This window comes from Macaca fascicularis, chromosome 7, assembly GCF_037993035.2.
Source record: "Macaca fascicularis isolate 582-1 chromosome 7, T2T-MFA8v1.1".
In the NCBI taxonomy this organism is placed as follows: domain Eukaryota; kingdom Metazoa; phylum Chordata; class Mammalia; order Primates; family Cercopithecidae; genus Macaca; species Macaca fascicularis.
Genome location: NC_088381.1, coordinates 67,197,871 through 67,210,507, shown reverse-complemented (window position 1 = coordinate 67,210,507; position 12,637 = coordinate 67,197,871). Strand labels below are relative to the sequence as shown.

Below are 12,637 nucleotides of genomic sequence, written 5' to 3'. Positions count from 1 at the left end.
TCTGGTGACCTGCAGTTTGTTTCCAGTTATTCACAATGATAAATAAAACTGCAGCAAATTTCAAATTGCACATCTCTAATTGTCTCATTGGACGTAATTTCTGGCATGGAATTTCTGGGCCAGGGATAGGCATTTAATTTCTATTGTCAAATTTCCTTTTAGAGAGAAATCAGTGCTGGCTTCTCTTGCCAGCAGCAGTTCCTCCAGCTTGCCTTTATCCCCATACATTCATCAAAATCAGGAGATTATCTTTTTTTTTAAATGTTATTTTGTAGTATTTTTTATGGTTCGTGTTTTGCACTTAACTTTGATCCATGGGAAATTTACTTTCACATGTAATATGTAATCTCAATCTAACAATTTTTCCAAATAATTAACCAATTGCCCTAGCACTATCTGTTGAGTAAACTACCCACTTTGGTTTTAAAATGACATCATTGTACACATAATACTCCAGTGCCAGTACCATATTATTTGAATTACTGTGTCTTTAAATACTTTTTTCTATTAAACTGTGCAAGTACTCTGTAATTGTATTCCTTTTAAAAATGTTACTGATTGTTCTCACCTAACCTGACATAAAACTTTAGAGTTGTATTGTCTGTTTGCAACTTCCCGCACAAAAAACTGCTTCAGCAGTTTGGCTCAGAACTGCATTTTTTTCTGAATTAATTAGGGGAGAATAAACATCTTTGTAATTTTGAGTCTTCCCATTCAGGGGTGTGTGGTCTCTCCATCTATTCAGGTCTTTAGGCTTAGAATCCCCTGAGTATTTTATACTTCAGTTTTCCTCATCTGTAAAATCAGGAAAATAATGATCTTTATTCATCAGGTCATGGCGAGAATTATATTAAATAATACATGTAATGTGCTTAGCATAGTGCCTGGCAGCTAACAGTAAGTGTGGCTGAATTCTGGGAAAACTGGTAATTTTAGTATATGTATCTGTAGATTTGTATAGTGCAACATACACACACACACACTCTCAGAGTTATGGACTACTTTATTGAACTGTTTTGGTTTTTTCCAAAATTTTTCTGTTAATTTTAGTACTTTTCATAGCTGTGTCATTTTCAAATATGATGATTTTGTCTATTATGTTTATTCTTTCCTAATATTTACACCTGCTTTTTTGCTCTTCCACTGTATTTTCATTTGTATTTTTCTGATCTCATTTTGTTTATTCTTTTACTTTTTACATGTCTGAAGTCATTTTGTGTTATTTGTTTTATCTATAGGTTTTAAAATTACCAGCTGGGTGCGGTGGCAGGCCTCTGTAGTTCCAGCTACTAGGGAGGCTGAGGTGAGGGGCTCACTTGATTGAGCCCCAGAGTTCAAGGCTGCATTGAGCCGTGATCACACCACTGCATTCCAGCCTGGGTGACACAGCAAGACCCTGTCTCTGGAAAAAAAAATAAAAAGAGAGAGAGAGAGTCTGTTTTTAAAAGGAAAGTTTAATCCATTTAAATGGAGTTTTATTGCTGATAGTTCCGGTCTCCATTTTAAATATTTCCTTGTTTCTGATGTTTTCCTACATGATCTGTATGAACTTGATTTGTTTTCTATAATAGGAGATTTATCTACTATAATTTCATTTTTTAACAAACTCAAACCTATATAATTTTTATCATAAATATCAAGAATGGTGCCATTTCTGCTGATTTCTCTAGATTTAAAATGAGTAAATTGGCATTCGTTGTTGTTGTTGTCGTTTGTTTTTCATTTTGAGATGGAGTCTCGCTGTGTCACCCAGGCTGGAGTGCGGTGGTGTGATCTCAGTTCACTGCAACTCCACCTCCCAGGTTCAAGCAGTTCTCCTGCCTCAGCCTCCCTAGTAGCTAGAACTGCAGGCGTGCACCACCACACCTGGCTAATTTTTTTTTGGATTTTTAGTAGACACGGGATTTCACCATGTTGGCCAGGCTGGTCTCCAACTCCTGACCTCAAGTGATCTGCCGACCTTGACCTCCCAAAGTGCTGGGATTACAGGTGTGAGCCACCATGCCCTGCCAGATTTCATTCTTTTTAATGGCTGAATAGTATTCCATTGTGTATATAGGCTATATTTTCTTTATCCTTATCCATTTATCTGTAGGTGAGAACTTAGGTTGATTTTGTATCTTTACTATTGTGAATAGTGCTTTGACAAACATACAAATGCAGATATATTTTTGATATAATGATTTATTTTCCTTTGAGTAAATACCCAGTAGTGGAATTCTGGATCAAAGGGCAGTTTTATTTATTTTTATTATTTATTTTTATTTTGTTTTATTTTATTTTTTGAGACAGTCTTGCTCTGTTGCCCAGACTGGAGTGCAGTGGTGCGATCTTAGCTCACTGCAAGCTCTGCCTCCCGGGTTCACGCCATTCACCTGCCTCAGCCTCCCGAGTAGCCGGGACTATAGGCGCCCGCCACCACGACTGGCTAATTTTTTTGTATTTTTAGTAGAGACGGGGTTTCACCGTGTTAGCCAATCGGTCTTGATCTCCTGATCCGCCTGCCTTGGCCTCCCAAAGTGCTGGGATTACAGGCGTGAGCCACCGCGCCCAGCTGGCAGTTTTATTTTTAAGTCTTTGAGAAATCTCCATGGAGGTTGTCCTAATTTACCTTCCTACTGACAGTGTTTAAGTGTCCCAAGATACGTTTTTCTTTCACTAATACATGCTGACGTTTTTCTTTCACTAATACGTGCTGCCTTCTTCTCTTACGCTGAAGAATGATTTTAGCAGTTGGATATTTGTGTTTTGTTTCCTCATTCTGGAAATAGAAAAATAAATTATCTAAAAGAGCATTGTCAAATTGTCTTTGGATTCATATACTGTCATCCTGCATGATCTTTAAGTGCTTCTGTATCCTCTGATACAGGTGAGGCTATGTAGAATAATGCTAGCAGCTGTTGTATACCCTTTGATTACTTCTCTGTACCTCAGTTTTCTCATCTGTAAAGTGGGCATAATAATATTTCCTGATAGGGTTGTTGTTAAAAGAAAATGATACAATTTGTTTGAAGCACTGAAGACAGTGTCTCACAGGAATAATAATGCAATGAATGTCTGATGTTACTATTTTTATTTTATTGTACTTATTGAGCTTTCAACTCAGATGTCATTACATTTAATCCTCACCCAATCCCATTAGGTAGGTACTATTATTGTTCTTATTTTACAGAAAATTACTACCTTTGTATTTGAATAACAGTTTTACTGGACTCCTATTCGTACGTCTCCTATTCTCTCTCTCTCTCTCAAAACTGTTACTGTATTTTTTCCTGATTTTGAATGTTGTGTGCATCTGAGGTACCCCTGTCTTTTTGTTCCTATAGGAGACTTACTTTTTGTGTCTAGACACCTCGACAATTCTTTCTTTATGCTCAAAGCTTTGTTAGCCAGGTATACTCATTTTCCATAGCTGCCAAGACCATAAACTTAGTGGTGTAAAACAACACAAATGTATTATCCCACAGTTCAGTGGGTCAGAAGCCCAGTAAATTCAGCTGGTGTCTCTGTTCCAGTTCCCAGTAGGCCAGGATCAAGGTGTCTGTCAGCATGAAGTCTTCTTTGGCAGGAGTCCACTTCTAGGCTCATTAGAATAATTGGCAGAATTCAGTTCCATGCATTTGTAGAGCTGAGATCTTCATTTCCTTGCTGGCTGTGGGCTGGGAGATTGTTCTCAATTTCTAGAGGCCACCTGCATTCCTTGGCTTATGGTCTCATCCATCTTTGAGCCAGCAACAGTGGGTGAGTTCCTCTTACACTTCAAATCCCTCTCGCTTATTAATCTACTTATATTTCTGACTCCAGCCAGAGTGATGTCCTTGTTTTTAAGGATGTCTGTGATTCGGTTAAGCTCACCAAAGTAATCTGGGATTATCATCCCATCTCGAGGTCACACCTGTAAATTCCCTTTTGCTGTGTATGGTAATGTATTACACATTCTAGGGATTAGGGCATGGGAGTACTTGCAGGGGTGAGGAGCCATTATTCTGCCTACAATTCTAGGTTTTTATGTTCATCATTTTAATGACTTTTTCCTGGAAGAGAGTGTACCTTTTCAGGATGTATTTCGTCACTTTTTTCATATTTGATTTCTGAGCACCTTTTCTGTTTCATGTGTTGGAATCTCTACATGAAGAATCTGGTTTTCTTCAATATTGGATTACCTAGGTTCTCTTTAACTTAGTCCCTTAAAATTGTGCTTCAGAAAATCAATTTTATAGAGATGTAGTTTACATACAACAAACTGTGTCTATTTAAAGTGCACCATCAATGAGTGGTTTTTTTTTCTTTCTTTCTTTTGAGGTGGAGTCTCACTCTGTTGTCCAGGCTGGAGTACAGTGGTGTGATCTCAGCTCACTGCAACCTCTGCCTTCTGGGTTCAAGTGATTCTCCTGCCTCAGCCTCCCGAGTAGCTGGGATTACAGGCATGCACCACCATGCCTGGCTAATTTTTTTGTATTTTTAGTAGAGATAGGGTCTCACCATGTTGGCCAGCCTGGTCTCGAACTCCTGACCTCAGGTTATCCACCTGCCTCGGCCTCCTAGAGTGCTGGGATTATAGGCATGAGCCATCACACCCGGCTAATACGTTTTGACAGATGTATATATCCCTCAAACCCCAGTCCCACTCAAGATCCAGAACATTTCCATCCCTACAAAAGTTTTCTTTGCAGCTTCTCTTTCTTTCAATGCTTCATTCACTTCCAAGTCTGGCCTCTGTGTCATTAATTTGATCTTCAGCCATGTGTCTTCTGTTTTTTCCTAGTTCTGAATTACTTGTTAGACTTGTGACAATAGTGTTATTATGTTTCACAGTTGGTTTCCTCAGCTCTGCCATTTTCCATTTTACTCTGTTGTTTTATCATCTCATCTTGAAGCTCTCACATCAGTGAAATGTTATTCTTTTTCAGTTCTTCCATGTGCAAAGACATAGGTAACACAACCTGTTCCTCTGGTTGTTTTTTTGCCCAGACATGGCTCTTTGAATGTACTCCTTTCTTCCTTTAAAAAACAAAATTGGTGAGACAAGATTCAGAATTGTGTGGTATAATGTCTTTAAATAAAAAATAATACATAGAAGGAAATCATGCTGGATCATGTGTAAGTATTTTTTAGTTGTCATGGGTTGTTTTTTTTTGTTTTTGTTTTTTTTTTTTTTTAACCTTTAAGTCACTTCTTGTTACTTTGGATGGAACTAACATTTACTTTTTAAAGGGACTTTTAAAAAAATCATTGAAAACCAGCTTGAAATATACAGAAAACCTAAGAGGACGTTGAGTGTAACCATTATTTGTCCTGCTGGGAGTTGAGGTGAACATTTTTGTTTGTTTGTTTTTTTGAGATGGAGTCTCACTCTGTTGCCCAGGCTGCAGTACAGTGGCACAATCTTGGCTCGCTACAACCTCCACCTCCTGGGTTCAGGCGATTCTCCTGCCTCAGCCTCCCAAGTAGCTGGGATTACAGGCGTGCACCACCATGATTAATTTTTGTTTTGCTTTTTTTTTTTAAGTGGAGACCGAGTTTCACCATGTTGGCCAGGCTAGTCTCGAACTCCTGACCTCAGGTGATTCACCTGCCTCAGCATCCCAAAGTGCTGAGATTACAGGTGTGAGCCACCCTGCTTGGCGGAGGTGAACCTTCTTACCTCATCTCTTCTGGAGATTCTCAATCACCAAGATATAGAAGTTCAATTTGAATGAAAATATCTACTTCCCATTAAAACAAAATCCCAATTTGTAAGTTTTTATTACCAAGGAGAAAAGAGAGAAAAAAATGACCGTAAGGTAGAATATGCACATGCTTAGAAACTTTAAACCTTTTAAAGATATAAAGTAAAAACCTACCTCTTTAAACATTCTAGTTCCTGACACTTTCAGTTGCTTCTAGAAGAGAGAAATTATACATAATCCAGGACACATACAAACATGCTACATATGAGAGAGTTCATATACTATGATCTCTTTTTTCTAAAATCAAAAAATAGTATATAGGTGTATATAGATAGTGTATGTTATAGACTGTAGCATATATGTATAATGTATTTATTTCATGTAACAGTCTTCAAGAGAAGACTGTTCTTTATCAATTCATACCTAAACCCATGTCCTTTTAAATGACTACATATTATTACACTATATGGATTCCTCATCTTTAACCAGTCTCCTTTCTGATTCTACCATAAAAGTAGCAAAGAAAGAAAAGAAACATCAAATATTAACTCCAGCATTGCCCCATCCTGGGAAGCTGAGCAAGCCCTCACATGGAATCTGAGAATTAGAGAGAAGGGTTCCACACTAACAATTTTCAACACAGTGAACAACATGTTTTGTGTTGATTGATATTTCTTTGCAGGACACGTATATAGCAATGGCATTTCATTCTGCTGATTGGGGGTGTGCTTTTTTGGACAACTATATTCAAGTCTTGCCTGGGGAAAAAAGGTTGGATGACTCTGTGAGAACCTTACAACCCTGTCTTTCTGAGGTTAGAAATATTAAGCTTTGGAACTGCGTCTTAAACAAACATCTTAGCAGTGTTTTCTCAAGTTATTTAGTAGAATGTAATCCCATGGATAAGGGTCTGTATTCACTTAAGTTTATGAAATGATGCACATAATATTTCTCTCTTAAGCATTTGTATTATGCATTTGTATTTCATAGTCTTTGGAAAAGTTTTGCGGTGAATAAATCTGTTGAACATTATTGAGCTCAAAGTTTTCAAAACTTATTCTATTACTGAACCCTTTCTCCTCTATCACTTATTAATATCTCAGGATATAAAGTGTTTCTTCAGAGTATCTTAAATATATCTATCCCTATGGAATCTTGTTTTCAAATTCTGTGCAGGAGTCCAGTAAAGGACCAGATAGTAAATATTTTAGGCATTGTAGGCCAAATGGTTTCTATTGCAAATATTCAGTTCTTTTAGGTAGCACAAAAGCCATAGACAATAGGTGGAAAAATGAGTGTGATTATATTCCAGTAAAACTTTAGTTATGCACAGTAAAATTTAATTTTATGTAATTTTCACATGTTACAAAAGATCTTTTTTTCTCCCAACAGTTTAAAAATGTAAAAATGATTCTCAGCTGGTGGGCTGTACCGAAGATAGGTGGGCCACATTTGACCTGCTAGTCATAGTTTGATGACCTTTGATTTAGTAGATAATAATTCAGAATAAGAATTAAATGCTTTGTTCAGCAAGATTGTGCAGTATTTCTTTTGTTTTAAAGAAGATCCAGAAGCTTTGTGCACTTGTATATTAAACATAAAAGAATATTAAGGCTTCATCTACTCTGTAAAAAGTGTTTAAGATAACCTAAAATTTAGCTGCTAAACTTGAGACAGTTTAATACTAATATGCCCATTACAGAGGATAAGCTCAATACTAATTTACTGAGTAAATATTGGTGAAAATCTCCATATTATAAAAGAAATTAGATTAGAAGTGATCTCCATATGATGGTTTATTTATTACTAAATCTTAAATAAAACCTTTGTAATTTTCCCAAAGGCCATAGCACAGATTTGAATTATAAAATGTATGTAAAAGTAGAATATATATTTAGTGAATTACTCTTTCTGTTGCTAGTAAGATTTGAAAGTTTGTTAACTGCATTATAGACCATCAACAAAAGTATAGAATTCCAAATGTGTGGAATTTCCCCGAGTGAAGCTGGTTATTTTTGCCTTCACTGAATGTGTCACTCCTCCTTTTCTGGCCTGTATTTAATGACCCTCAGTGTCCTTTTCTGATGGCTCCCTGGTTTTCCCTAGGTTCATTCCAGATCCCTGGTCAGCCTGTAGTACCACGTGTGGGCCGGGTGTTCAGGTCCGCGAGGTGAAGTGCCGTGTGCTCCTCACATTCACGCAGACTGAGACTGAGCTGCCTGAGGAAGAGTGTGAAGGCCCCAAGCTGCCCACAGAACGACCTTGTCTCCTGGAAGCATGTGATGAGAGCCTGGCCTCCCGAGAGCTGGACATCCCTCTCCCTGAGGACAGTGAGATGACTTACGACTGGGAGTATGCTGGGTTCACCCCTTGCACAGCAACATGTTTGGGAGGTATTTGAACCTTTGCTTAAGGGACAGTTATGTTGTGTGTTGCTAGTGGTTTGAGAAATTACTCAATCAGGTAAGCCAAATATGCAAATTAGCAAAAGTCTAAAGGAGATGAAGTTATTCAAATAACTGAAAATGATACTTTTTCTTCTTTTTCTTTCTTTTTCTTTTGTTTTTTTGGTAGTGATTATTTTAGAAAGGTAAAGGAGAGTGGTACTATATCCTAACCAAAAAAAGTATGTTTCTTTGCCTAAGAATCTGCATAACTGAGATGGGGTGGGAATCTCTGATTTATATGAAATAAATAGGAAAATGCAGAATGGATAAGTTAAGGCAATCTTGTTCATAAATCAGTCTTATAGATTGAGGTAGCCTGGAATTGCATTATCTGATGCAACTCTAGATCAGAGTCTGTCCTCAGAAAATATTTGGGTTCATATCCGCACATTGGACCAGCACCTACGGGAACAAACTAATCACCATGATTTATGTTTGTGTACATCAGGGTGACATACACAGCCAGGAAACCCTGTTAGGATTAAAAAGTGGTTGTACAGTCAGGTGACCCCAAAGGGGTGAGAAGTTGGCCTCCTGATGATTTATGCAATTTAGGATCCAAAAGGGAGTGAAGGAGCGGTCAGCAGGAGTCCAGATAGCCACTCTTGAGGGCTCTGTTGAAAGTAAAAAGATAGAAATAACAAATAAGAAAACTATATCTTTTACTCACATGAAGGAGACTGGGTCTGACCAGGGATCCAGAGCTCCTGTCACCCCATTCTTTGACCCCTGACTGTGCCTTGCAGCCAGCAGTTATGTAAAGAACTTGGTGCCTGAATGTGCTCTGCTCTCTGTCCAGCCAATGGTGGGAAAACCACAAGGAGCTACTGTCTTAGAGTTCTTGGCTCAAGATCATGCTTTACTCTTCCCAACAGTCTTGAGCCCATTACTTGAAACTCCCTATCAAGTTGTGGAGCTCATGGCCCATTCATTGTGCCTGAACCCCTCACTCTTGAGCCTGAATTCTCAATCCTTGTCATTCAGTCTCTATGACTTGATTGTGTCTGTCTTTCTCTTTCCTGTCTAATTCAACTTCTGTACCTGCCTATCCTTGCCACTTTTTGTATAACCTTGCTAGCCTGGCAGTAAACCCAGCTGAAGTGCCATGTGCCTTACCCCCAGGCTGCCCCTAAACTACTGCCTTGCAGACAGAGTTGCACATGTGGACTTCAGGTGTCTTAGCTGCTTCTGGATTCTTTCTCCCTCTTACTTGCTTCTGTCTGGTTGCTACAAGTCCATGCCATCTAGCTAGGAATTTAGTCTTTCTGGTTTACTTGAACCTTAAATATCTGCTGTATCTCTTCCCTCCACAGCACATTGTCTGGGTTGCCCCCCACACTGCCTTGTGTCTGTTCTTGCCCAAGCCAAACTCCTGCCCGCTCTTGAGGTCAGAATCCTGGACACATTTGTTTGTTTGTTGTTGTTTTTGTTTTTTATGTCTTGGAAACCTCAACTCTAACATGCCCTTGGCAATTTGGGAATTCGTGCTTTCTCTTGATGGGTGGGGAAACCTTCTAGAGATAGCCACTGAGATGCAAAGATGGTCCCCTATTCAATCACAATAATACATGCCTGGAACTTTCTACTGTATGACTACAAAATGCCAGCTGTCTCCATTGCTTCTGGGCCACCACATTGCTGCAGTCTTACTAGAGACTTGGAGCTGTGTCTTTCATTAGGAGAACAGGAACAAGTCCAGCTGTTGCTTGCACACCCCAACATCTACCTTGTAATCTCAAGCTTTTAAGTGCTGTTGGTAGAATCCTTGTTTTTGTCTTCTCCTGACTGGCAAGATCCCCTCATCTTGGGAAAGCATAGCATGCTGGGTACTTGAAACTCAACAGACCAGTCAGAGTTGCCCAAAGAGAGATGACCAGGTAAATTCTAATTCAGCTGAGAGAGATTGCTGTTAGACCTCATTTTTGGAGCCTTTTACTAAAATACTAGAATCTACCTTGTGTTCCCAGTACCCACTGAGATGGCCCTAGATTCCACCTCCAGGATGGCTGAACTCATGTGATAAATTTCTCTCTCTCTTTTTTTTTTTTTTTTCAGTAACAGCTTTATTGAGATATAACGCACACACCATATAATTTATGCATTTAAAGTATACAACGTAGTGGTTTCTAGTTACAAAGCTGTGCAGCCATTAACATAATCAATTTCAGAACACTTTCCCAGAGAATACTATATCCTTAAGCAATCATACCCCATTTTCCCTCAAACTCTAACCCCTGGAAACCACTACTCTCTATTATGGACATCGCATATAATGGAATTATATAATATGTGGCCCTCTGTGACTGCCATCTTTCACTTAGCATAGTGTTTTCAAGGTTCATCTATGTTGTAGCATGTGTCAGTACTTCATTCCTTTTTCTGGCCAAGTAGTATTCCATTATATGGATATACAACATTTTACCCATTCATCGATTGATAGAAGTTTGAGTTGTTTGCATGTTTGGGGTATTGAGAATAGTGCTGCTGTGAACGTTCATGTATATCATTTTATATGGACATGTGTTTTTATTTATTTTGGTTATATACCTTGGAGTAGATAGAATTACCTTTGAATCCATTTAAAACATGTTAAGTTTTTTGACACTTGACTAATTGAGTTTGATTATCCTTAGTGGCACTGTGCACCTTTTGCCCTGCTATGAGAAGAGAAACTGCCTTGCATCTGTCAGAAATGCAATTCAGTATTCAGATGGGTGATGTTAAGGTGCCCATTTGCTTTATGATATACTCTTGTGTATCTGGAGCACATTTTACAAATTTTAAAAGAGCTGAAGTTGGTAGCCTTTTACTACTCAGGTAAGCAGCAGTTTAGTCTTATAAGGGTATTATTTTATTGTTTAATCCTGGAATAATATTATTGAAATGAACCTTGGACACCTACTAACCCAGATTTTGTAGTTGGGGAAGCTGAGACTCAGAGTCCATCATAAAGCCAACAATAGAAAATGAATAACTTGATTCTCTTTCGTTAGAGAAGGTTGACTGAATTGTAAGTACATGTAATAAGCTTCCTAGCTTTGCAAAAAGTAGTATTTTTAATTTCTTGAGTTCAAGATTAAAGTTCCTTATTATAAATAACTAAATCCTATAAAACTGAAGAGCTAAGGCATAAAACCAAAATCCTTTATAAAGGCTGGGATGGAAATTGTGGGTGAAGTGACTCAGGCCTGTAATCCCAGAACTTTGGGAGGCTGAGACAGGAGGATCTCCTGAGGCCAGGAGTTCGAGATCAATCTGGGCAACATAGCAAGACCCAGTCTTTAGGAAAAAAAATGAAATAAAACAAAATAAAGGCTGGAAATTGGGTACCTGCTCTGTGTTAGACTCCATGGTTCTTCACCAAGTTCTGCACTAAATCTTCAGGGATGTAAAATAAATAGAACATATTCTTTGCCTTGATGGAACACAGCTTTTGGTTGTTTTGGTTTTACTGTCCTAACCACACTGCTTATAGTCAGTGGTACTTGCCTCTGTGATCTGTTTCAATGTGGTTAGGTAAGTTCAGCTTCCATAAGTCCAGTAATGTGTGAGTTATGAATGTGGGCTTTTAGCCTTCACCCAGGATAGCAGAGAGGATAAGTCTACAATGACTGACAACCACAATAAAATGAAATTTACACAGGCATATATTTATTTCTTCAACATTCTTATTTTTGCTAGAAAAGTAATACACAAATTACAAGTTTCTGAAAAGATAAATTTTGGTCACATTCTGATATTCTGTATCCTTATGTTTTCTAACCTATCTTCACATCATACAGGAAATAAGAATAAATCCATTTGTTGTAATTACTGATGCTTAAGATCCTTGCATAAGTCTCTTTTCACATTGGGGTAGCAACAGAGAATTCTTTTTTAATTCCTAAAAGCATGAAGAATCCAGACACCAATCTCTAGCTTCCAAAGTGTGTGTATGTATGTATGTATATGTATGTATGCATGTACTCATGCAGCAGTATCTGTGTGTGTACATACATCACATGCATGTACACACATACACATGTACATCCTGGAAGATGTGCCTACCTTTTTAGTACCCTCTGGCAAGGTTTTATAATTTATTACATCATAAACATTCCTTACTGAAGTCCTTCTTTTATATTTTATATTGTTTGTTGCTTTTATGACCTCATTTTTTTACCTTTATGTTTTTCAACAACACAGGCTAGGAGTATATATGTGGACATTTGAGACCTGACCCCAGTATGAACCCCAGCTCTGCAACTCTCTTTGTGCTGTCTGTTTAAATTTGTAGAGGTGTGGTTTATTTTGCTGTAATGATAGGAGTCATACCTACCTCATTAGGCTTAATGAAATAATTAAATGTGATTATTAAATAAGGTGATGTTCAAAGAGTGTTTACTAACAGTGTGTGGTACATTGTATATAATAAATGTTAGTGGGACGACTATTTTACAATATAATAATAAAGCATTCCTCTTATATTGGAATGCTTTGAGTATTTCTCTTTTTAAAAATCTGACTAAATTGCTGAACACT

The 12,637-nt window shown here is 37.9% G+C and overlaps 1 protein-coding gene across 11 annotated transcripts in view; it reads left to right on the top strand.

The window, feature by feature from the left end:
* ADAMTSL3 (ADAMTS like 3) overlaps nt 1–12,637 on the top strand; it is a 406,645-nt gene that overhangs the window by 265,843 nt on the left and 128,165 nt on the right. For all 11 annotated transcript variants that reach the window (XR_012415261.1, XR_012415259.1, XR_012415260.1 and 8 more), the window contains exon 16: nt 7,776–8,062. Coding sequence is in view for 7 of the 11 variants with exons in the window: in XM_073996528.1 (XP_073852629.1) it covers nt 7,776–8,062 (287 nt within the window). In the remaining 4 variants the exon portion in view is untranslated. The remainder of the gene's footprint in view (nt 1–7,775; nt 8,063–12,637) is intronic.